The 23,042-nt window shown below is 49.0% G+C and overlaps 1 protein-coding gene across 1 annotated transcript in view; it reads right to left on the reverse strand.

Annotated features, from left to right (window-relative positions):
- The window catches only part of NEK2 (NIMA related kinase 2), a 457,766-nt gene that overhangs the window by 284,918 nt on the left and 149,806 nt on the right, over positions 1 to 23,042 (reverse strand). Inside the window, exon 5 of the mRNA XM_069608523.1 lies at positions 1,565 to 1,691. Coding sequence (XP_069464624.1) covers positions 1,565 to 1,691 — 127 coding nt within the window. The remainder of the gene's footprint in view (positions 1 to 1,564; positions 1,692 to 23,042) is intronic.

Here is a 23,042-nt window from a genome sequence, read left to right on the forward strand (position 1 = left end):
TTAGCGGTTTCAGCTTCTCTCGGATAGCACCACTGCAGTTCTCATATACCTTATGGACTTTCCTCGCATGTGGGGTCCAGCACTCTGTTGAGGTGGCTCAGGTTTGGTCAGTCCTGCTTCATGGGAGTCCAGAGGATCTTCCTGGACATCTGGTCTGACTTAAAGAAGACACTTGTGTTCCTCTCCCTGGCAATCTGTTCCTGCAGCAGCAATGGAAGTATAGCCAGCTCAGAAAGGATTTCCCCGATGAGTTCGTCTTGGGGTCGATTGGTCCCACCAACCCAAGGGGAGAAGTCGTCCTCTGCAGTGCTTCTCTAGTCGAGGCGAATTCGAAGATTCCGCAATGCAGCAGGGCTTCACAGGGCAAACCAACGGCCCAGGAGTTGCAGCAAGCATCGCTTTCAGTTTCTTTCTTTGGTTCCTTCGTCCAGTGGTCGACTGCCTTCCTTGCAAAAGACCTCGCCTTTTATGCAAGTCGTTCCCATTCATTCGTAGCCTAGCTGTCACACACACACAGCAGGGTGGCTGTCCTCTAAGGACAGCCAGCCAGCCAATCAACGTTGGATGCATTCCTGTAACCAAACAGACCAAGCACAGAGAGTTTCAGGAACCTCCCTCGCTTCCTGCCCTGTCAGACATGCTGGACCCAGAGGCAGGCTTCACCAGTGAACCCTGACCAAAAGACAAAACGAACAAAGGGACCAAACCTGGTTTGGCGCGCAGAGTAAATCTCAAGAAGGACCTTTCCAACAAGAAAAGGCGAAAAAAAATGACCGGGCCATTTTGACAAAATGGGCACTCATAGGTGCTATCCTGCAGCTGCGAACGCAGCCCAGTAGTAAAAACACACAATAGTAGGAAAAAGTAAACCACTGCCCCCAGCCATAAATTGTAGAAAGGGCAACATAAAAATGTTACATGAGAAAGTAGACAAAGGGGATACTAAGTAACCCCTTCAGCACTATGCAAGATAGTTTGTGCTGGGTCTACAAAGTTACAAACGATAAAGTAAAGTCAATTTCACTTTATTGCTCTTGGAAACAGTTTATCCAAGAGAAGGTATTTAAACCTTTGGGAAATCTAAAGGGCTTCCCTGTGCCACTGCACTGAAGGTGCTGTGTGTCACAATGTAAAAAAGATGCCTATGGAGTTTGTCAGACTCCAAAACCAAAAGAAACAGTGTTCAAATCAATGAAACTTACACGAGATTCGGAAAAAGGTCTCACTCCAGGATAGAAATTAAAAGTCCTAAAGTCCAGCAAATAGAGCTGGGGGTCTCCAAGGTAAAAGGGAACTCGCACATTTCTGAGAATTCTCCCCAACACCACAGCAACTTGGGTTTATTTATTTTGTTTACTAATAATATTTTGTCCTACAAACACTCAAGAAGGAAGGTTTGGAATGATCGGATATGCAAAGTATCTGTTGCACTCTGGCATTTACAAATGCAAAAGACAGCTCAAAGCGATTATACTTGCCCACGTGCATTTTTATTTTTTGGAGATTTACTGTATTTTTGGCAAAGACAAATTGGTGAAAAACAAAAACATATTAATGATTTTACCTTCAAACTTAGCATTTTCACAATAACTTTATACAACTCGTCTGAGTAACGGAAAGGTATTCTGGCAAACTTCCCTTCCTTTATCCTTTCTGCCAAGATCTTCTGGTTGTAAGCAGTGAATGGTGGCCTGAAAGAAACATTAGTGGATGTTACAACAAAGCAAGTTTCTATCTGAACAAACATTAGATGGCTGAAACAAAAGCCAAAACCAATGTTCACATTCGAGAGCGTCCTAATCACTGAATTTGGTGGGTCTTGAAAACTTGAACGACCTACAAAAATGCCAGGAAGGAACGCAGCTAGCAAAGAACATCAGTGCACTCAAATAGCATCTTAACATCCCAAGCCTCTTCTGAATGCTAGGGAGAAGGGAAAAAGCAGCTACAGAAATAGGTTAGATCTCTGAAACGGCAGTTTGAAAATGAAATCTCCTAAAGTGTAAAAAAAAAAAAAAAAAAACACTAATAGTCTTTACGCATTTCAATATAGGGTACATAAATGCTGTGCCTGCAAGTAACATTTCAGTTTGGAAATACCAAAGTCCTGCATGCGTTTTAACTTAATACAGCCATTCCCTCCAGTTACCAGCTTCCTATATACAACAAAAACATTGTTAAAAAGGGACTTTATGGTTAAGTTGCACTAGCAAAAACCTATGAAATTCAATGCAAAAACGTTACAGGGACGTTCTGGTTACAGGTAAAACCGAAATGCGACAGTTCTGGTAAACTAAGCAACCATAACTCGTGCCACCATAACAGTGTGCACTGCAAGGACTAACACCCATGACATAAAAGATGCCATCACAAATCTCATTCATGACATCACTGAGGACATCACATGTGCATTAAGAAGCCTCCACAAAGGATTGGTATTGTAACGGTGGCAGAAAACTATCAAAGATTATTGGAAGAACTATCATGAGAGATGAACAAGTTTCTCTCTTACCTGGTAACGTTCTTTCGATGGGATGGTCCGACGACGTATTCCATATCTTTGACAGTAATCACTGCAGCTGTGCTGCGGTGATTACTGTCAAAGATATGGAATATGTCGGAGGACCCAATCCCCCTCAAAGTAGGTCATGGAGGAACGCATTGCTATACACACCATTACAGACTTCTTCACTGTACATGAAGGAACTCGTGGAAACGTAGCCAGAGTCTGCACCATGCCTCATGGAAGTCTAACCTTAAAAATATTTCTTTGTACATAGTGAAATCATAAATGCATTCGTTTTAGTGCGTCGGGTACTGTGAAACATGTAAGAAGTAGCTACCATTGCCTTTAGAACTACATAATTGCACTACTCCACAGAAACCATAAAGACACCACAATGCATACAAACATGACCATATACAAGGGAATTAAAGTGAGCTAAAAAGGAGCAGTATTATCAGAAACTGTTCATAACATAACTGATTATCTTCATGCACAGAAACAAGTGCTGTGTTTTACGCTTTCCTCTCCCCTATATGTATCATATGATGTGAGTGAACCGTAAGGAAAGTAATGTAAGAACATATGAGAAGGGTGGCGTACACAAATATAGAACCTTTTGTATTGTCTGTTCCTGACTGTTAGTGAAGAAAAGCACCTGCCTTTCTTATGGTAGTGAACAAAACAGAAGGAGCCACACATGTGATGTCATCAGTGATGTCATGAATGAGATTTGTGATGGCATCTTTGATGTCATGGGTGTTAGTCCTAGCAGTGCACACTGGTGGCACCAGTTATGGGTGCTTAGCTTACCATAACTGTCGAATTTCTGGGGTTTTTCGTTTTTACCTGTAACCATAACATCCCTGTAATAACTTTTGCATTGCATTTCATAGGTTTTTGTTAGTGCAACGTAACAATAACATCCCTTTAACAATGTTAAGAATTTCCTAGGTTTTTAGTAGGGCACTGTAAGCTGAACGTTGCTTTAGCATAGCGTTTCCTGTAGAGAGGATAGGTATTTGGTACGGCAACATAACCATAACGTCCCGTAAACAAAGGTTTGTTACCGGTTCCTTTGCTGCCATCATGATAAACGTGTGGAAAGGGCAAATTGTCTGGTGTATGTATCCATTTGTGCTACCCCTTACTTTTCCGAATAGTGTTGGTGTATCGTAGCAATTACAGATATACATAGTAAATGTTTAGTGTGTCAGTAGGCTCTCTTTTTGTGTTAACAGTGCATGACAAATCTGTGCCGCACACTACTGGCCGAGATGACTGCAAATTAGCAATATGGATGTTTCCTGGGATACTGCACCTGGTTGGCGTATGCGCAAACACACTCCAAGTATCCATTAGTGGCTGCATGTCCGCATCTTCAAATGCACTTTTAAGTAGTTGTGGAATCGCACTCGTTTCCATTCCACACCTAGGGCACATGAGACGAGATAAGGGCCCTGTGATCATGATGATTTTACCAAAAATCAATCTCTTTTCGAATGCCCCTTCCAACATGGCGACGATCGTAGCGGTGCGCATGCGCACTGCTGCCATGGCTACCATATAACAACTCGCAGTCAGGGGCCGCGCGTCTGACTGATGGGAGTCTCGTGAGCTGCGTCTGATCTGTGAGAAAAGGTAATATCGGTTGAGTCAGCGGATTGACCTTAGGAGTTGTGTTTTTCACAACAATGCAATTCGCACTATAGCCTCTACCCGTGAATGACACGGGATTCCATTTTAAGTTATACATGTCACACCGCCATGTTCTTTACCAGACCTGGATACCAATCCTGAGTTGGGCTATGATTATTCTTGAAACGTACACCATAGTTACCAACCTATTGGTAATTAGTATCCCTCTTTTTTCTATAGCTCACAGCACGCACGCAGAGCGCCCGACCCCCCCCCCAACAGTCTACTCACACCTGGGGTGATTCCCTTTCGCCTCTGGACTGGGTGAGTGATACTACTACTTTCCCTTTAATGCTCAGAGTTTAATAACCTAGATTCTCCTTAGCTGAGAATGATTTTTCACTTACTATACAGGTTGAAGCGAATGACCTATAACTTCAACTTCAAGGTTAGTGCCTATGTTTGTGTTTAGTACAATCCCCAACTATCTACAATTCTCCGAGAGCTAATTAGTCTACTTACATTTCCCTAGGAAAACCCACAATTGCTCTCAGGAACTTCACATATCCTGCCCTGAAGATGGATTCATCGGAATCCGAAACGCGTTGGCACTATATTACATCTAGGAGTGTTTAGGATAAAAGACAGAGCAGTAGGGATCCGACTACCCATACTGCTGGAGCACATACACATTGTTAACTCTGAATCTGAACTATTGTATGTTTTGTACACTTGCATCAAACGAAGAGTTTTGCTGCACATATGATTTCAAGTAATTATTAAATTGTTTTTTGATGTGATCTGATAATTTTGAGTCCGACGCCTTATCCAACTGTATTTATGAGACTTGGATTTGAATTGACTTACCATTCATGCATTATTTTTTGTATTGTGTTTGAATACCTTTTGTCATATAAAATATATATATTGTGCACCTGTACTGGGAATACTCTTGATGGCTCTTGACTACACTGTATCAGGTGGACATCCCTTCATTTGAAAACACAGCTAATATATATTATGAACACATACGAGTACTAGATTACCATTTCTCTCGAAGAGTCTAACATATACCATTGTGAAAGGTGTCTTCCCCTTGCTTGGAGATCCCATTTCACAACTGGCTATTAAAACACATTGGAGAGTCTATCCCATCAGGAGTGCAGCACAGGGCTATCGGTTGGTAACACCCAATGTTTGTTCTATGTTCTTCTATATTTGGATCTCGAGTGGCTTCGAGGTCTACCCTGCTGCACCTGAAATCTAACTAATTATTGAACTGAATCTGTTGGAACGAGTATCCATGTTTGCATTTATCATATGAAGTATTACTTTTATTACTTTCTGTTGTGCCTCCCACCCCATACCTCTTTCCCATTCCACACCTAGACCCATGCATAGGTCATCCACTGTATGGTGGTAACACTGCCCCTGTCGCCAGCCCTACAGATTCATGTAGTAGGCTACCGCATTTAAAGTACTACTGCCGACTTCGTGGGTGGCTCTGCAAACCTACCAATCCATGGCTAACTTACTCCCAACTGTATAACGGCCACTGGTAAACAAGGAATAGCAACCTGCAGTGTTACGTGGCCATGTTAAATGTCGAAATCCTTTGATTTATCTACTGCTTGCCTTTCAATAACCCGTGAAACAGCTAAATTGTGTCCGCACTCAGCAGTGTGATGGAAAGTATCAAAGGTCGCCTGCCGATCGTACAGTTGAAGAAAACATGTAACTGCAGGTGGGACAGTTTGTACTAAGTCTGCACAATGGCAAAGCTGGTGCACCTTCCTCACGCACATACTAGTGCACGTAAAGGCAAGCAAGTAAACAGCAGAATATGCAGAGCGCAAACAACCTTAGTGATGGTTAGAAAAGCGCTGTAGCTGCATGGGACGCACAGAATAAATGGCTTCCTGCTGCACATAATGAAGCTGTGTTTCGCATTGTTGTAAACATTCTTGTATTCCACAATGTATGTATATCCGTGAATAATACCCCTAACACAAATGGCGTAGCATAAAGTGTTTGTACTGCATGTGACGACAACGGAAATGAAAGTGCAAGGGACCAGTGGGCAGGCTACCGCCCTTCCAACAATTACGTACGGTACTTTCATGTACAGCATTTCCCACATCTGCTGCGGGCAACAAGAGGGGCACTCCTGTAGGGCAGCAGAGCTGTAAAACAACCTTTGCAAACCATATGCCGCGCTACAGGCCGTTACCCGGCAAAGGTCATTGTATTGTATTGTGCATGTACTGCAATGCGCTACTGTACAGAGGGAAGGTACTTGGAAGTGTGCTGGAACAGTTCTTACAGGAGCATTACAATGTCTGGCGCCTATGAAGGTGAGGGTCACCAAATAATTCTGTCTCCCGGCACGTCCCCTGTAGGATCCAGGCAGATGCTGCCCCTTCTGTACCAGACCTTACCCGCCGTTCCTTCTCTGGCGTGTGTGAGAACATAATAAATGAAAATGAACTGGGAAAGTAAAAAAGGTAAATAAAGAAAGCACCTTTCACAGATCAACAACAGAATTGCCAATGCACGCACGCAGTGTGGGAGGGAGGCGTGGCAATGTGGTAAACACTGTAGTTCAATCGGTTAGAAAGGGGGTCACTGTACAAAGAGGTTTTTTTTACGTGTTGGAGCGTCTGAGACAGCGCAACACTCACTACAAAAAAAAAATTACTACTTTCAAGAAGGGCACAAAGCCAATTTAGCTAGGGTGTGCAAAAATCGGGATGGCTGGCATAGTAAGATGAACGTTATAGCTTGGGGAAAGTATTCATGCTGTGAAACATCATATTCCCATGGGCGAAGTATACCATTGGCGCATGACGAACAAAGGCAGAAATACACTTCTTTGCAATGTACCGTGCTGTCTGCATTCACGGACCACATCGGTGACTGCATAAAGCGATAGAAACTTATGTAAGAGATCGGAAACCAACGCATGAACTGGGCAAGTGCCTCTTTCATCGCAAACGGCACTGAAACGTGTGTAACATGCTGTAAATTCTTGCCTGCACAATGAACAATTATATCGGCATGATTGCGTGTCAGTAAAGTGTCACAGAGAAACCAAAATCAGGCACTTCATTGTAGCTACTCCATAGCACTACACATGCCCATGATAGATTGCAAAATAAGTAGACACTGCACAGTGTTTTCCATTCACTTTCAGTCAATGTATGTCAGAATCCACTAAAACCTGCATGCTGTGCCTCTTGAAAGACACCGTCATAACGGCAACCTCTGCATTTCTGTCGAAAAATACACCATGTAGCACAGTCTCTCCGTACCACACCCACAAACTGTATTGCCCAATCCCGTCGCCTCTGCAGGCCCATTTTTATGGGCATCAGCTGCAAAAGAGTGTATGTAACACGTGCCACCCTGCAACTATCGCGATATTCGTGGACATTTCATGCTAGGTGGGTGTGGGGGAATAACTTTCAATCAGGGGAGCAGATGTCAGTTGTGGTGGCTCTTAAGAACCTTTGGGTTATTTTTTTTGTTATTTTTATTTAAAAAGGCACTTTTTTTTGCGGTTTTCACCATCAGCTCGCATTCTTACAATAGGGTCTACAGTGCAGTGTGTAGATTGTGAAACATTTAATTGCCACTGTGCGACAAAGACCTGCCATTTGCCTTGAAAAGGTGTATGTATCGCGAACCAATGTTCTCATTCTCACAGTAGAACATCCCAACAGCACAGAAGTCACAAATGCTTCCGTCGATGCCCTTCTGACATCTGGCTGGCGACAGGAATCATTAGAATTCTTCCACACTATTCTCGGGGTATACATGAGAAAAGCACCTTGGTGGTAGGAAAAATGTGGTGCACTGCTTTCATCATAAATCTTAAGTTGACGGAACAAGCAATAACGCATAAATAAGGCTCCAAAGTGCACGATCACAACACGTACATTTGCCGAAGAGGCCATGTGTCGACTTTCTAGATGCAGTCTGCCGAAACAGCACGCTTCGACACTACGCCACAAAGGGTCCACTCCCTCCAAAACCGAAATTGCTAGACAAGTCTTCTTGGAGGGCATACGCACAGATCTTCCACAAAGCCATCACCCACAACAACAAACTGTGCATCTTGCCATGTTTGCCAGTCGCAGTACACAAAGTAATGGAAAAGGTGAATGCCGCCCTTTCCTGTGACGCACACCCACAGCACCCGATTGGCCAAAGGCCATAGTCCCATTCCCATTGGCCACCATGGTGAGAAGCGCAAAATGTGCCACTTGCCTTTCCCAATGCCTGCGAGGACCACGCTCGGGTAAAGCAGGACTACTCCTTCTCCCACTTATGCTCAAGGTTTCAGTTATAAGGAACAAGTTACTTACCTGTAACTGTTGTTCTCCAGCATGGGTCTGGCATGGATTCACATGCTCATGAATATTCCCCGTCGTCAGGCTGGGAATCCTCGGTAAAGAAAAAACCAGTATCAGTTTCGTTTCTGATCTGTCTTTCGTAGTAATAACCAATCACTGGTCTCTGCGTCATACTGACCACAGCCAATGACTGCCCTCTACCTAAGCACCGCCTCTGGCAGCCATCTTCAGATTTGGAAGCACGTGAAGTGGCAGTATGACCAAGTGAAGAGCCGCAGAGGGGTAGGCGGGAGGGTTCGCATGTGAATCCATGCCAGACCCATGCTGGAGAACAACAGTTACAGGTAAGTAACTTGTTCCTTCTCCAGCATGGGGTCTGGCATGGATTCACATGCTCATGAATAAAGAATACATAGCAGTACACACATGCACAACCACGGGAGGTGGCAAAGGCTCAACATTAAGCATCACATCAACTCAACATTAAGCATCTTACCTCCTCACCAGGCTCACCTCAGGCGAACAGGTTGCGCAGCACTGCTTGGCCGACCCTGGACTCCTCCCTGGAATCCCGGTCGACGCAGTAGAATTTCGTGAAGGTGTGCGTCGACCTCCACGTAGCAGCCCTGCATATGTCCAGCAGGGGCACACCAGATAGGAACGCCGTGGTAGCTGCGATCGCTCTGGTGGAATGGGCTCTCGGACGGCCAGGCAGCGGTCGGTTTGCCAACCGGTGACAGTACATGATACAGCCGGAGAGCCATCTGGAGATGGAAGCCTTCGAGAGAGCCTTCCCCTGATTGACAGGTCCAAAGTTCACAAAGAGTTGTGACGTCTTCCGAAAACCTTTCGTGCGGTCCACGTAGAACTTCAGCGCTCTAGCTACATCCAGCGAGTGCAAAGTCCTCTCAGCCGGCGACGAAGGCGACGGGAAGAACACAGGTAACACCAAGGGTTCGTTGAGATGAAAGTCCGACGGTACCTTGGGCATGAAGGAGGGGTGCGTCCTGAGCACTACCCTCGTGTCGTGGAAAGTCAAGTACGGGGCCTTGCAGGAAAGGGCCTGGATCTCTCCCACTCGTCGTGCGGAGGTGATGGCCACGAGAAAAGCTGTTTTCCACGATAGAAACTTCAACGGGGCCGAGTGCAGAGGCTCGAACGGAGGTCCCATGAGTTTGGTCAGTACCACGTTGAGCTCCCACGCCGGGGCCGGAGCCTTCACCGGCGGGAACGATCTGAACAGTCCCTTCATGAACTCTTTCACCAGACGATGAGACCACAAGGACGTCCGGCCCGTGGTTCTGGTGTATCGGGAGATCGCAGCAAGATGAATCTTGATGGACGCGTGTGCCAGACCAGCTTTGGCCAGCGTCAGCAGGTACGGCAGCACTTGGGGAGCCGTAATCCGTAGAGGGTTAATCTTCTGTGCGTGGCACCAGACAGAGAACCTCTTCCATTTGTGTCCGTAGCATTTAAGAGTCGAGGACGCCCTGGCCTTTGCAAGAACCTCTCTGCAATCGGCCGGTATGTCGTATCCTCCAAACTCTAGCGCTGCAGGAGCCAGGCCTGCAAGTTCAGCGACTTCGGGTCGTGGTGGAGGATGGCGCCTCCTTCCCTGGAGAGTAGATCCGCGTCCGCCGGCAGCTTGATTGGCGGGGACGCCGACAAGTCCAGAAGGTCCGGGAACCATATCTGCCTCGGCCACGCAGGTGCGACGAGGATCATCCTGCACCGTGACCTCTTGAGCTGGTTGACGAGCCGGATTAGCAGAGGCAAGGGAGGGAACGCGTAGAGGAACAGGCCCTCCCAGGGGAACGAGAAAGCATCGCCCATGCTCCTCGTCTGGGGAAACCTGCTGGCGAACCTCCGGCACTTGGTGTTCGTCGCCGTCGCGAACAGGTCGATCCGGGGTGTGCCCCACCGTCGGAAGAGGCGATCCACCAGATCCTGCCGTAGTTCCCACTCGTGGCACGAGCGCAGCTCCCTGCTGAGTGAGTCGGCGATGGTGTTTTTTATCCCTGCCAGATGAAACGGCACCAGAAGAATCCCTTGGGCGACGGCCCAATGCCACAGGTCCTGCGCCTCCTTGGACAGCGCTGGGGACCTGGTTCCGCCCTGCTTCCTGATGTAAAACATGGTGGTGGTGTTGTCGGTGAAGATCCTCACCACCTTGCCCTTGAGGGACGGAAGGAAGGACCTGAGGGCCCAAAACACTGCACGGAGCTCCAGGACGTTGATATGCAGGGACTTCTCCGTCGGGAGCCAGAGTCCCCTTGCGTGCAGATTTTCGGTGTGCGCTCCCCACCCTTCTAGGGAGGCATCCGTGGTCACAGTCACCTGGTGGGCTGGGGTCTGGAAGTCCATGCCCGCCGTCAGATGCGCGCGGGTGCCCCACCACCGTATCGCTCGTCGGAAACTCTCGTCGAGCTTGATCCTTTCCTCGAAGCTGCCCGTCGTCTGGATCCAGCGCGCATCCAGGAACTCTTGCAACGGGCGCATCCGGAGCCTGCACATGGGAATGAGGCAGATGCAGGAAGACATCATCCCGAGGAGGGACTTGATGGACCTCACCTTGGCCGCGTCGGCCACCAACATCCGTTGCACCTTGCCCAAGATGGTCCTGGTCCTCTCCTCCGACGGGGAGGCCAGAAGGGACACTGTGTCGAGCCTCGCTCCCAGAAACAGTGCGACTTGCGCGGGCACCAGGTGGGATTTGGCGTAGTTCACGGAGAATCCCAGGTCCGTGAGGAGTTGGACGGTCCTTGCCGTGTGGACCACGGCGAGCTCCCTCGTCTTGGCGCGGATGAGCCAGTCGTCCAGGTAGGGGTAGACGTGAATCCCCTCGCGGCGCAGCTGCGCCGCCACCGGTGCGAGGCACTTGGTGAAAACCCTGGGTGCCGACCGCAGTCCGAAGGGAAGGGCTTTGAACTGGTAATGACGACCTTGGACCACGAATCTGAGGAATTTTCGGTGCCCCTTTAGGATGGGAATGTGGAAGTAGGCATCCTCCAAATCCAACGACGATAGGAAGTCTCCTTCCTCCAGCTGACCCAGGACGTGCTGGAGGGTGACCATCCGGAACTTCTGCGCCTTGATGAACTTGTTCAGGCGTCGCAGGTCCAGGATGGGGCGCCATCCTCCCGTCTTCTTCTTCACGAGGAAGTAACGCGAGTAGACTCCGGAGCCCCGAAGCCTCTTTGGGACGAGTTCGATGGCGCCCTTTCTGAGCATCGCCTTTACCTCCAGGAGAAGTTGAGGGACGTGAAGTTCTTTCCTGGCCACGGGGGGGACGCGCGGGCACCTTCTTTGAAACTCGAGCGCGTGGCCCCGGGCCAGGGCGTCCAGCACCCAACGGTCGGTGGAGATGGACTCCCACACGCTGACGAAGCCCGCCAGCCGGCCTCCCACCGGGGTGCTTCGGTGGGGGCCCGACCCCACGGCCGGTTCAATCCTGCTTGGACGCGGCCTTGCCGCCTTGGCCTCCTTGGCGACGACGGCGGGGGCCGCCAGACTTGCCTCGTCCTCTGTAGGCCTCTTGCGACGACGAGCGGGCCGCTTGACGGTAGGAAGCGAAACCGCCGCCGGAACCTTTGGAGGCGCCCTTGCCTCCGCCGCTCCGAAAGGGCGTCCGCCGTTGCTGCAGTACTCCAAGGGCCCGGGCCGTCTCAGTATCCGCCTTGATGGCCTGAAGGGAATCGTCCACTGTCTTCCCAAACAGGTTGTTCCCGTCGAAGGGCATGTCCAGGACCCTGGTCTGGACGTCCTGCCGAAAGTCCGTAGCCTTGAGCCATCCGCGACGTCGAAGGCAAACGCCGTTGCCCATCTGGCGGAACCCAGTGTCGGCGATGTCCGTCGCCACGGTGATGGCGTGGTCCGAGGCCACCTCACCTTCCTGCAGGATCTCAAGGGCCTCCGCCCTCTTGTCGTCCGGCAGAAAATCCAGCAGGGGAGCTATCTTGTACCAGAGTTCCCTGTCGTAGCGGGCCACGATAGCCAAGGCGTTGGCCGCTTTAATCGTCGTCGCCGCCGACGAGATGACTCTGCGTCCCATGGCATCCAATTTCTTTCCCTCGCCGTCCGGCGGGGAAGTCGACGTGGAGGCCGCACCCCCCCCCGCTTTCTTCCTGGCTGCCGCGGAGACGACGGAGTCCGGGGTAGGCTGCGCCCGGAGGCATAGGGGGGCCGAGTCCGGGACCCGGTACTTTTTCTCGTACCGGTCTCTTTTCGCTGGCGTCGTGGAAGGGTTCTTGAGGAGGGAAAGGCCCTCATCCCAAATGTCGTCCAACAGAGGCACTGCGAGGACCGTCTTCCTCTTGGTCTCGCGCCGTTGGTAAAGGAAGCCTTCCTTTTTCTTCTCCTCAGGGCAGAGTTGGAAAAGCTCGGATGCCCTGGCGATCATTGAGTGGAACGATCCAATCTCGTCGGGCGGAGAAGCCCTGGTGGGAGGCGACGACGGAAAATCCTCGTCGTATGCCTCGTCGTCCGTACCCGTCGCTGCCGTGTCAGTCCCCGTATCATCCCCTCGGGTGGACGGGGAGGAGGGCTGGACGGGGCGCGACGGTTGAAAAGGAGGCGGTGGATGGATCCTTCTTTTCTTGGTAGGGGGAACACCAGAAGGTCCCGGTTCTGGATCCCCCGACGGGAGAGGTTCCTCCGTCGGTAACGGTAGTCTCGTCCTTATCTCGGAGCATAAGGACTGTATAGCCAACAAAATGGCCGCTGAGTTGTCTTGCGGCGCTGGCAGAGGGGAATCCGACGGGCGAGCAGGGGCCCCGTCGGTATCCTCGACGATGTCGTCGTCGTCACCTGCGTCGGGGCCCATTCCGACGGGCTGGTCTTGTTCCACGCCTAGGCCGTGGCTTAAGACCTCGATCAGTTCCTCTTCTGAGGTTGAGGCCGAATCTACGACGACGCCCTGCCCCCCCTTCTTCCCCACGGAGGGTTTCACGGGGGCCCTATCGATGGGCACGAAAGAAGACTCCCTCCGAGGAGGCAGGGAGATTCTGGGCCCCGAGGCCGCCACCACTAGTGCAGCCTCCACAGGCTGGGCCAGGGCCGCCGCGACCGTTTCGATAGAGGGCTTGGTCGAATGGATCAAGGCCTTCACCACCTTAGGTGCGCTCACCGCCTTATCCTTGAGGGAGGGGGCACTGCCACGCTCCTCCTCTGCCTTAGAGCTCGACCGGGGTCTCTCCAGGAGCTTCGCCGGGTGCTCGGCCTTCCTCTTACCCGACCCAGAGCGTTGGCTCGTGGTTGATGGTGCCGGGGAGGGTGCGCCCTGCCTGGCGCCCGTAGAGCCCGACCGTTCGGCGCTCCCGGTGCCAGCGGACTCGCGGTGCTTGGCCTTATGTTGGGCCCCCGTCGCCGGGGCGCCCTCAAAGGTCTTAGAAGACCGCTCAGATTTCTTCTTCTTCTCGCCAGACGGGCTCTTACCCTCCAGCCAGCTGGCGAGACGTTGATGGCGGTCCTTCATGGTCCGTTCCGACATGTTGCCGCAAAACGCACAGTCCTTCTCCACGTGCGTCTTGTCCCCATGAAGGCAGTAAAGGCAGAAAGAGTGTTCGTCCTCCTTGAAGACGTTCTGCAGCTGGCATCCAGGGCAGGCCCTGAACAGCTTTCCGGGCGTCGAGCTTCCCTTCTCCTGGGCCATCTCCGAGACCGGGCCTGAGAAGCTTCTGGAGTCCTCCGAAGTGTAGCTCGACGAAATCTTCACCCTTGAGGGGCACAGATGAATCCGACACGGGTCCCCGTTGATCGGATGTAGGATCGGTGGAGCTTGAGGCTCTTTTGACCGAAAGAATCGAAGTTTTTGTGAAAAAGCGCGAAAAAATAGCACTAACGCTCGAGAGCAATAGCACGAGGATCCCAACACATGAACGTGCGGTAAAAATCTGAAGATGGCTGCCAGAGGCGGTGCTTAGGTAGAGGGCAGTCATTGGCTGTGGTCAGTATGACGCAGAGACCAGTGATTGGTTATTACTACGAAAGACAGATCAGAAACGAAACTGATACTGGTTTTTTCTTTACCGAGGATTCCCAGCCTGACGACGGGGAATATTCATGAGCATGTGAATCCATGCCAGACCCCATGCTGGAGAAATAGTTATTTATCATCAAGTTTTAAATAAGCATTCTTTAAAAAGGCAATTCATGAATACATGTTAAAATCACTTTTTGGAATCAGCACAAGTTAGTGGATACTTTTTTTGGATATGCTTCTTACACAATTCCTATACCCTGAGGCAGAGGTCTTCAATCAGTGGCTCTTGGGGGGCGCACCACCATGCCCGGGGGGGCGCGTGATGCCTGGCAGAAGAAGAAAGAGTAACGCTTTTTTTCTTCTTTTTTTTCCCCTGCCGCACTGAACTGAGCATGTGCAATGGGGAGCCACTGGCTCCCATGCACATGCTCAGCCAGTGCGATGTGGTGGAGGCGTGGCCATGAAACAGGAAATAAACACAGCCTGGACGCGCGCTTTCCTGCATTTGGATCACGCATCCAGGCTTCCTTGTGGTGTCCTGTGTTCCTTGCTCCTGCTGCCGCCCGTGAGAGGTAAGTGACCCCTTTATTTACAACGCGGCTCCCCCGTGGCAATCTGCCACGGGGAGTCGCGTTATTAATACAGTACCGGTCCCCCCTTCGCCCCTCTCCCTCTGCGACCCCCACATTAGGGGGCATGGAGGAGAGGAGGCGAGCAGGGGACCAAAACTGCTCTGCCGGTGCTGTATTTATTAACGCATCTCCCCCATGGCAGATTGCTGGGCTCCAGCAATCTGCCATGGGGGAGCCGCGTTGTAAACACCAGCAAAGCAGTTTCGGTCCCCTGCTCGCCTCCTCTCCTCCATGCCCTGAAATGTGGGGGTTGCAGAGGGAGAGGAGCGCAGGGAGGACCGGTGCTGCCCAACCCTTCTCTCGCTGCATCTATCAATCTCTCACACATTGTTCTTTTTCTTCCTCCCCCATCATATTGTCTCTGTGCCTCAGTTTGTTTTCTTTGACAGATAATCAGTTGTCACACGAGGCAGAGCAGCTGACAGGAGGCTACTCATTCATGCATCAATGTGTGGCCGGGAAAAGACAGATCATGTCAACGACCACCTCCTGGCCAGCGGCTCCTCCCTGGTTTAAAGCACTAAAATATTTGTAGAAACCTATGTCACTAAATACAATTAATGATTGGAGTTCTGAATTGTCACATCCACTGTCCCAAGTAAGGGAAACGTGTCCTCTTGTTCAATTGTTCAGGCCCTCATTATAAAAGGACTGAATAGAAATGGGGGAGAAAACGTTTAATACCACTAGCAGTGGGCGAGCTAGTCCAGGGCCATTGCATGGAGGGGGTTTGAGGAGATGGAGAGGGGGCAGGGGTGGCCGGTCAAGGAGTAGTCACATGCATGTACTGAGGCACTACATGGGTCAACGTTGTGCAAACACGGGGTTCCAGAGGATCTGCTCAAACGTATGCAAGTTGCGCACAGCAATTCAACTGCAGCAATAGGATTTGAAGGTCAGTGGCAGCTGGTTTCACTGGAGGTGCGTACACTTCACACTAATGAGCTTGCATGATCTAGTCACTAGTAAATGTTGCGGGGGGGGGGGGGACATGACATCTGCTGAAAAGTTTCCCCAGCTAAATGAATGGGGATAAAATGGTGTGCCATGAAAGTTTAGGCGGTGGAGGGGGGGGGGGGCAAACACCCCTGTCCCCCCTAAAATTACGCCCATGGAGGCAAGCGGGGGACGAACTGCTCTGCCAGTGTTGTGTTTACAACGCTGCTCCCCCATGGCAGATTGCTGGAGCCCAGCAATCTGGCATGGGGGAGCTGCGTTATTAATACAGCACCGGTCCTCCCTGCGCCCCTCTCCCTCTGCGACCCCCACATTAGGGGGCATGGAGGAGAGGAGGCAAGCAGTGGAGTACCTTTGCTGAAAATGTTGGGGGGGGGGGGGGACATGAAATCTGCTGAAAAGTTTCTCCAGCTAAATGAATGTTACAGCACTTGCATAGCAAATGTTAATACAGGACAGCAATATTGGGTGTTTTCGTTTGTGTGAAATAAATATCCAACACTATTTTTAGTCGAGTCCTCTGTATTATAGCAAAATCGGAATGCTTTGTTCACAAATATTTGTCCTCTAATCCGATTTGAATCATTGCAAGCAATGATTTAGAAACAACGTGGTGTTTGGCATTCACTCCTTCGTTAGGGGCACCATTCTACTCCAGCGCGCAATAATCGGGGGGGGGGGGGCCTTGGGGTCAAAAAGTTTGAAGACCACTGCCCTGAGATGACTTCAATCACAAGGACATTAATGGCATTAATATATCACACAAGATGCAGATTGAGGTTTCAGAAAAGAAAGGTTTAAGGAAGAAAAAAGGTTAAACAGGTTCTCAGTATATGTGTAAAGACTGCGGGGGGCTGTACTTCTGCTCTCTATAATGGTAGAGGAGAGGCACAGAGGACCCCAGCCAAGATTCTCTATTGTTGGTAGCAATGGACGAGCAATCAAGGGCCTAGCATCTCAGGAGGTGATGCAGGCTGGTTCTTAAGTAAAGTGTAGTCCCCAAGCCCCCACAAAGGAATGTCCACAGACTGCATTAGTTAAAACACAGTCTTTATATAAGTTCAAGGTTATATACACAATCACAATAACTCACTTTGTGCTCAGTGAATCTACAATGGCAAATATACACAGTTCTAAGTGGTACCACAATTATTAGATTCCTTGAAAGTGCATCAACTGTACTCTGGTTAAATGTCACACAAATCAATTAATAGAGGTAACCAACAATAGACATAGGAGGAAGCAGTTGGTTAGAACAATTGGCAGAATACTGGCCCTGTTACCTAGACACAGTTCTGTGTGGAGGAACTCCTCCTTCCCCCCCCCATGGGCAACGTGTAAATAAAGATATCATACAAGCCCAGTCCATATATCGTTCACAAGAGTCTTATTTCCTTCTAAAATAGTTCTACCACCCCAATGTACCTGGAAAAGCAGAGTTTGTCTTCGACGGATCCTTCTTGAGCGGCTCCCTTTATGGCAGGAGCCACGGATCGTTGAGATCCCATGAGGAAAAGGGTTGAACGACGACAGTGGTGACAGCTTTGTTCCTAGCAGTGCTCGTCGACAGAGCATTGGCATCCTGCAAGGAAGGGGCGTGCGGGGCACCTCAGTGAAGATAGTTCAAGACCGCAAAGAGTTTGAAGAACTGTGGCCCAGCAAGGGCTTCGAGTCGTCGATGTATATGGTCTTTAGGTGGCGGGAAACCCACCAGCGGATGCTCCTCGGCGGCCTCGGCTTTCTCCGGTGGGACAAAGCAGTCGACGGTGCGGACGAGAGCGTCCTTGGATCAAAAATTACTTAGGCAAAGGGAGATCGGTGGCTCCAGTCAGCGACGGCGGTCGTCGACAGTGATGGACAACAGTGTCTGGGCACTTCTCTTTGCGATTCCGCGGCGGTCCCAATCTCCGGTCGGCAGCCTGTCGTAGGTCTGTCTACCAGGGAGCACTGGCAAAGATTAGCAGTGCACAATGGTCCCTCGTAGCTCAGGAAGGAGACACAGCAGCTTTCAGATTGGTGAAGTAGAGCAGCAACAAGACTTCTCTTCCAGCAGGGCTTCAAGGTTAAGCTTCAGTTTCAACTCCAGTTTCTCTGTCTCTTCAGCTTCTGAACACAAATTCTAGCAGTGAGAGGCCCCCAGATATACTAGTTGATCTCCTATTCATTCTGCTGGGTCACACTTAGGCAACCAATCAGTCAGAAGGGCATTCATGCAGGCAGCAAATCAGGTGCAGTGCATTCAGGCCATTCACTTCTCTCCAGACACTCACAACAAGTACCCAACACTCCACACTGCATTCATACCAGTTTCAGGCCGGGCTATCTCAGTCATTGTGTCAAACACCAGAAACTAGACATCCACAACAAGTGCATATTCGTCACACACTCCATTCACCCTTTTCCCACCCCCCAGGGTGTACCCACAACAAAGTCACTGGGAAGGATCCAGCCAGTCTGGCCGGGACTTCACAAACCCCCATATATGGAACTTACACCAGACAGCCAGTCAGGGGGGAAGGGACAGAGTCAGGGCTTCCCAGGACTTTGGGAAAACAAGATAACAGGCGATAGAAAGCAAGAGGCCACAGGGGCCATCTTGTTTCCCATCAGGAATCAACTGATTCCAATGCAAGGGCCTGCCTGGGTATCCCAAAATGGAGGCTACTCCGAGCACCTGTCAAATTCAGCATGGAGCTGCCACCAGCCCATACCCTGCTCTGTGGGCCACACACAGGTGCCCAAAACATACACTAGGGGCACAGGGTTGTACCCCCATACATGTGTGCCATAAGGGTATCCCATGGGTTTGTACATCAAACCCATGGAGAGCTGCACCGCCAGGAGTCCCACATGAACTCCTGCACGGAAAACACGACAGAACACGATAAAAAACAGTAAAGGACAAGGATACAGAGGCACTGTCCCTCCTATGCATTTCCAGCATCACAATATGTGAGGACACTTAAATCTCCCAATGAAATCTAGGCACGTCTTTCCCAGCAATAACAGTTTAAAACAAGTAACCACCTACGAGGGACAGATATCAAAGTCAATGGGCTAGAAGAGTCTGCAGGGAGCCAGCACAGCCGAAGTCAATTTAGAACAGTCTTTGGAGCTGAGGCACTTCTTAGATAAAAGTCTTGCAAAGTTAAAGAGTTTGTAGGAAATTCACTGGCAGGGTCACAAGCTGTTAAGCCTGTAAAAAGCAGAGTTGGAATCAACTCTAAAGGTAAGCCACTGCAAATCTCAACTGAGACAAGCACAGCTACAAGACAATGAGGTAAGTACCCGAAGTCTAAACAGTACCTCTGGTTTGAAGAGTGGTCCAGCTGGATTCTCTCCTGTTGCAGCAATGCAGACCCTGGGGTCCTGAGCCTCAGTCGTCGGGACAAGTACCAAATATGGTAAGAGCCAAATATGGACACCCGACACTTCCTATACTTGTCTGTACAAAGGTTACTGTCGTGCACCTTGGTTTTAACATGAGGAATGAGAAAGGGTTATTCGCCAGCAAGACATGGATGGCTTCCGGCCAGGACACAATGTGTTGGCTTGAATCCAGCCAGGACAACTTGGCTGCCGCCCCAGCAAGTGAGTAATCTAGCAAACTTTTCAGAGACTATAAATAAACCGCAAGCGCAGAGACAATCAGACGCAGGTCTGGGGGTGACAGGCAGGGAGCAGGTGCTTCCCCACAGCGCGATGAACTGGGACAGAGTCCAAGACAAAGCATAGCGCTTAGATGTGAGTAATTATGTTGGAGATATTTTACCTTATGCAATAATGCTATGCACTGTGATTGATGCAAAGAAATGAAATAATGCAAAACGAGGCATGTTGGTATTATATGCCACTATTATCCTAATATTAATCATTCTGGCTTATTTCTGTAACATCGTTATTTTCATGATAATGAGCTTTATATATAAAACCTAAACTTCTGAGTGAATCTATGCGTGAGATGTAATCATAATGTACTTTGAACTTAAGTGCACACATTTAATAAATTCATGTCTAGCTAACTTATGCGGGGCTCTGGGACGAACAGTTGGCGCAGTTCCGAACAGAGATTTCCAATGAGCAGGCTATCCTAAAAATGCTGATACAGTTCTCAGCGCTCCATGGGGGGGAACCGGGACTCTATATGCACCCCATAGGAGTGTGAAAACGTGACACAGGGATTCACCGGGCAATTCAAAGGTTCAGGAGGATGCAGCAAGCATAGTTCACGGTTTCTTCGTCGGGTGTTTTTCCAAGTGGTCGACTCTGTCTCTAGTCCCAAAACCCTCACTTTTTAAGCAAGTTTCTCCCCTTCATGCACAGCAAAGGCTGTCAATCAAGACTGGTTGTATTCAGGCATTCCTAGAGACAAAGGACAGGGGAGCTTTGGGAACCTCACTCACATCCTGCCTTTCCAGACACACTGGAGCCAGAGGTGGGCTTCTGGGCTGAAACCCGCCGAAGGCAAAAGGAACAAAGCCCTCAAACCTGGCTCAACACACAGTAAAACTCAAGAAAGACCTCACAAATAGAAAATGGCAAGAAAAAAAAAAGACGAGGGCCATTTTGACAAAATGCACTGCACCCAAGGGTTCGGCCTGCGGTAGAAAAGCACAATGGTAGGACAATTAAACCACTGCCACTAGCAATTTAAAGTAGTGAGGTAACATAAAAATGTTACCTGAGAATGTAGGATAAGGTTCTACTAGGTAACCCTCCCAGCAGTCCATATAGGATGGTGTGTGCTGGAACTACAAAGAGGTAAGTAAAGTAAATTTCACTTTGCTATTCTTGGGAACAGTAGTTCACACTAGAAAAAGGTATTTCAACCTTATCACAAGTCTAAAGGATTTCTCTGTGACACTACACTGAAGATGCAGTGTAACCACACAAAACGTAGATGCCTATGGAGTTTGTCAGACTCCAAAAACGGAGGAAACGCATAATCCAAATTAGGTCAAAACACATTAAGAAAAAGGTCCCTTACTCACTCAAGGGTTCAAATTAAAAAGTCCTAAAGTCTGGCAAGAGAGCTGGGGGTCTCTACGGTTGAAGAGAATTAGCACAGAAATTAGAATTCTCCCTGACAGACTGGAAGGGTTTTTCTCCAGAGCAATGTCTGCTATTGGTTGCTAGATTTCACAGAAGATTTCCAAGAAAGCCTGGCCCTGGGCCGTTGAGTGGGGGGTACCGTCAGGTCCAGGGGCAGAAGGGTACAAGTCTTACCTATGCATGTTAGGTCTTTTTATTATCATTTCTCAGTATTTATTCTGATCTTGGTTTAGGCCTTAACTCGTGTGCTCCGATTAGGGAAGCTTCCCCAAGCCAAGATGGAGGAAGATAACATGCCGATAGTGATAAAGACCCTTTTACCAACATTTTAAACTGCCTTTCATTAGTTTTACCCCAGTGGTAGGTCATGTTTTCTGAGCTCCCTTTAATTTAGGCCCTAGAAATCCCAGCAGAAGGTTTTGGCTGTTTGTACTTTATGGAAGATTGATAGCAGTGAGTCAGGAGAGCAGTGAAGGAGAGAGCAGCTTTTGCAACAGAAGGCAGCAGCTAAATTACTATTTGCTCTTGTTACCTTATTCAAGACATTTACATGATCTGATACAGCATTTATAACGCGCCTATACACAAGTGTTTCAAGGCGCGACAAGGCAAGGAAGGGTAAACCGTAAGGACAAGAACAACGATAGTGACATGAGATTGCGCAAGTGCAGCGACAGGATTGAAATAAGCAGGAGTTACATTTTACCAAGGCTGTGTACTGTATGTGCCGAAGAGAAGTCAACGTTTAAACTTAACAGTTTACAGGCAGCGTGCGAGAGCAAACTTAGTGGTAGGGACTAGCGCGGCAACAGTGCCATCTAGAGGGCATCCTCTTAACTGCAAGCTAGCAATTACATTTTTTCACTTTCTGTTTTCTAACTTTTGACAACATTTTTCTGGATGAGAGGTTAGTGCGGTGTTAGGAATGCAACCAGAACATATTTAATTCTTAACAAAAGTGGAGATTCAGGAATTGAAGAAGCAGAGTTATGCAGAAGCATATGTGAGCAACAAAGACTTAACTCTTGAAGGCTGATGGAAGCAAAGCAAACAACTTTTGTAAACCTTAACTTTTAGGAGTGATCTAGACTACTGTTAAGAAACTTTTCTTAAAACGGGAAATCGTTTTATTTTAAAACCATGTTTCTTATTCATTTCAATAAATTGCACATTACAGACAATGCAGAACAACCCCCCCCCACTCTTCTCCCTTCGCCAGAGGTATCCTTTTATACATCATTACCTTAGAACGATTTTGTTCATAACATGTCCTGTATCCTGATATTATGTGATCACCATTGCAGCATATAGTCATTTTGCAAATACACAGTACCGAAACCCATATCCAGATTCCCCTGGATCTTATATGTTACCCATTGCAAAAAAGCAAAACTCCAAACATTCTGTAGCCATGCTGGTTCGTGGTTATCTGTTTCTGCTTCCAGTGTTGTGCCATTACCAGCCATGCTGCTACTAAAAAGGGTAATCAATCCCTGTTTCAGTGACTGTGTACACTCCGACTCTGGGTCCCACATACCACATATCCAGAGCATCTTTCCCAATTGCTCCGCCCCCCACCCCCTCCTCAAACATCTTTTGTATCTGCAATTTCACCCCCGTCCAAAATGGTTGCAGCACCAGGCAGTCCCACCAGATGTGTCCCCAATTCCCCCACCACCTTACATCCCCTACAATATTAGTCTGACACCAAGGGATGCATTGTATGCAGTCTTTCCTGCGTGTAGTGCGATTGAAACACTTTGAGCCACATCTCTCTCACCTGAATGGAGCACATTCGTTTCGGGAAAGATCCGCACAGAAACTCTCACCGTTTCCCTGGAATGGCCTCCCCACCAATAAACATTTTTAACAAGTTATAACTGCAAGATTCCTCTGGATTATAGTAGAGGGAAATTCAGCTCAAG

Source organism: Ambystoma mexicanum, chromosome 4q (assembly GCF_040938575.1).
Source record: "Ambystoma mexicanum isolate Mex_15411 chromosome 4q, UKY_AmexF1_1, whole genome shotgun sequence".
NCBI classification, from domain to species: domain Eukaryota; kingdom Metazoa; phylum Chordata; class Amphibia; order Caudata; family Ambystomatidae; genus Ambystoma; species Ambystoma mexicanum.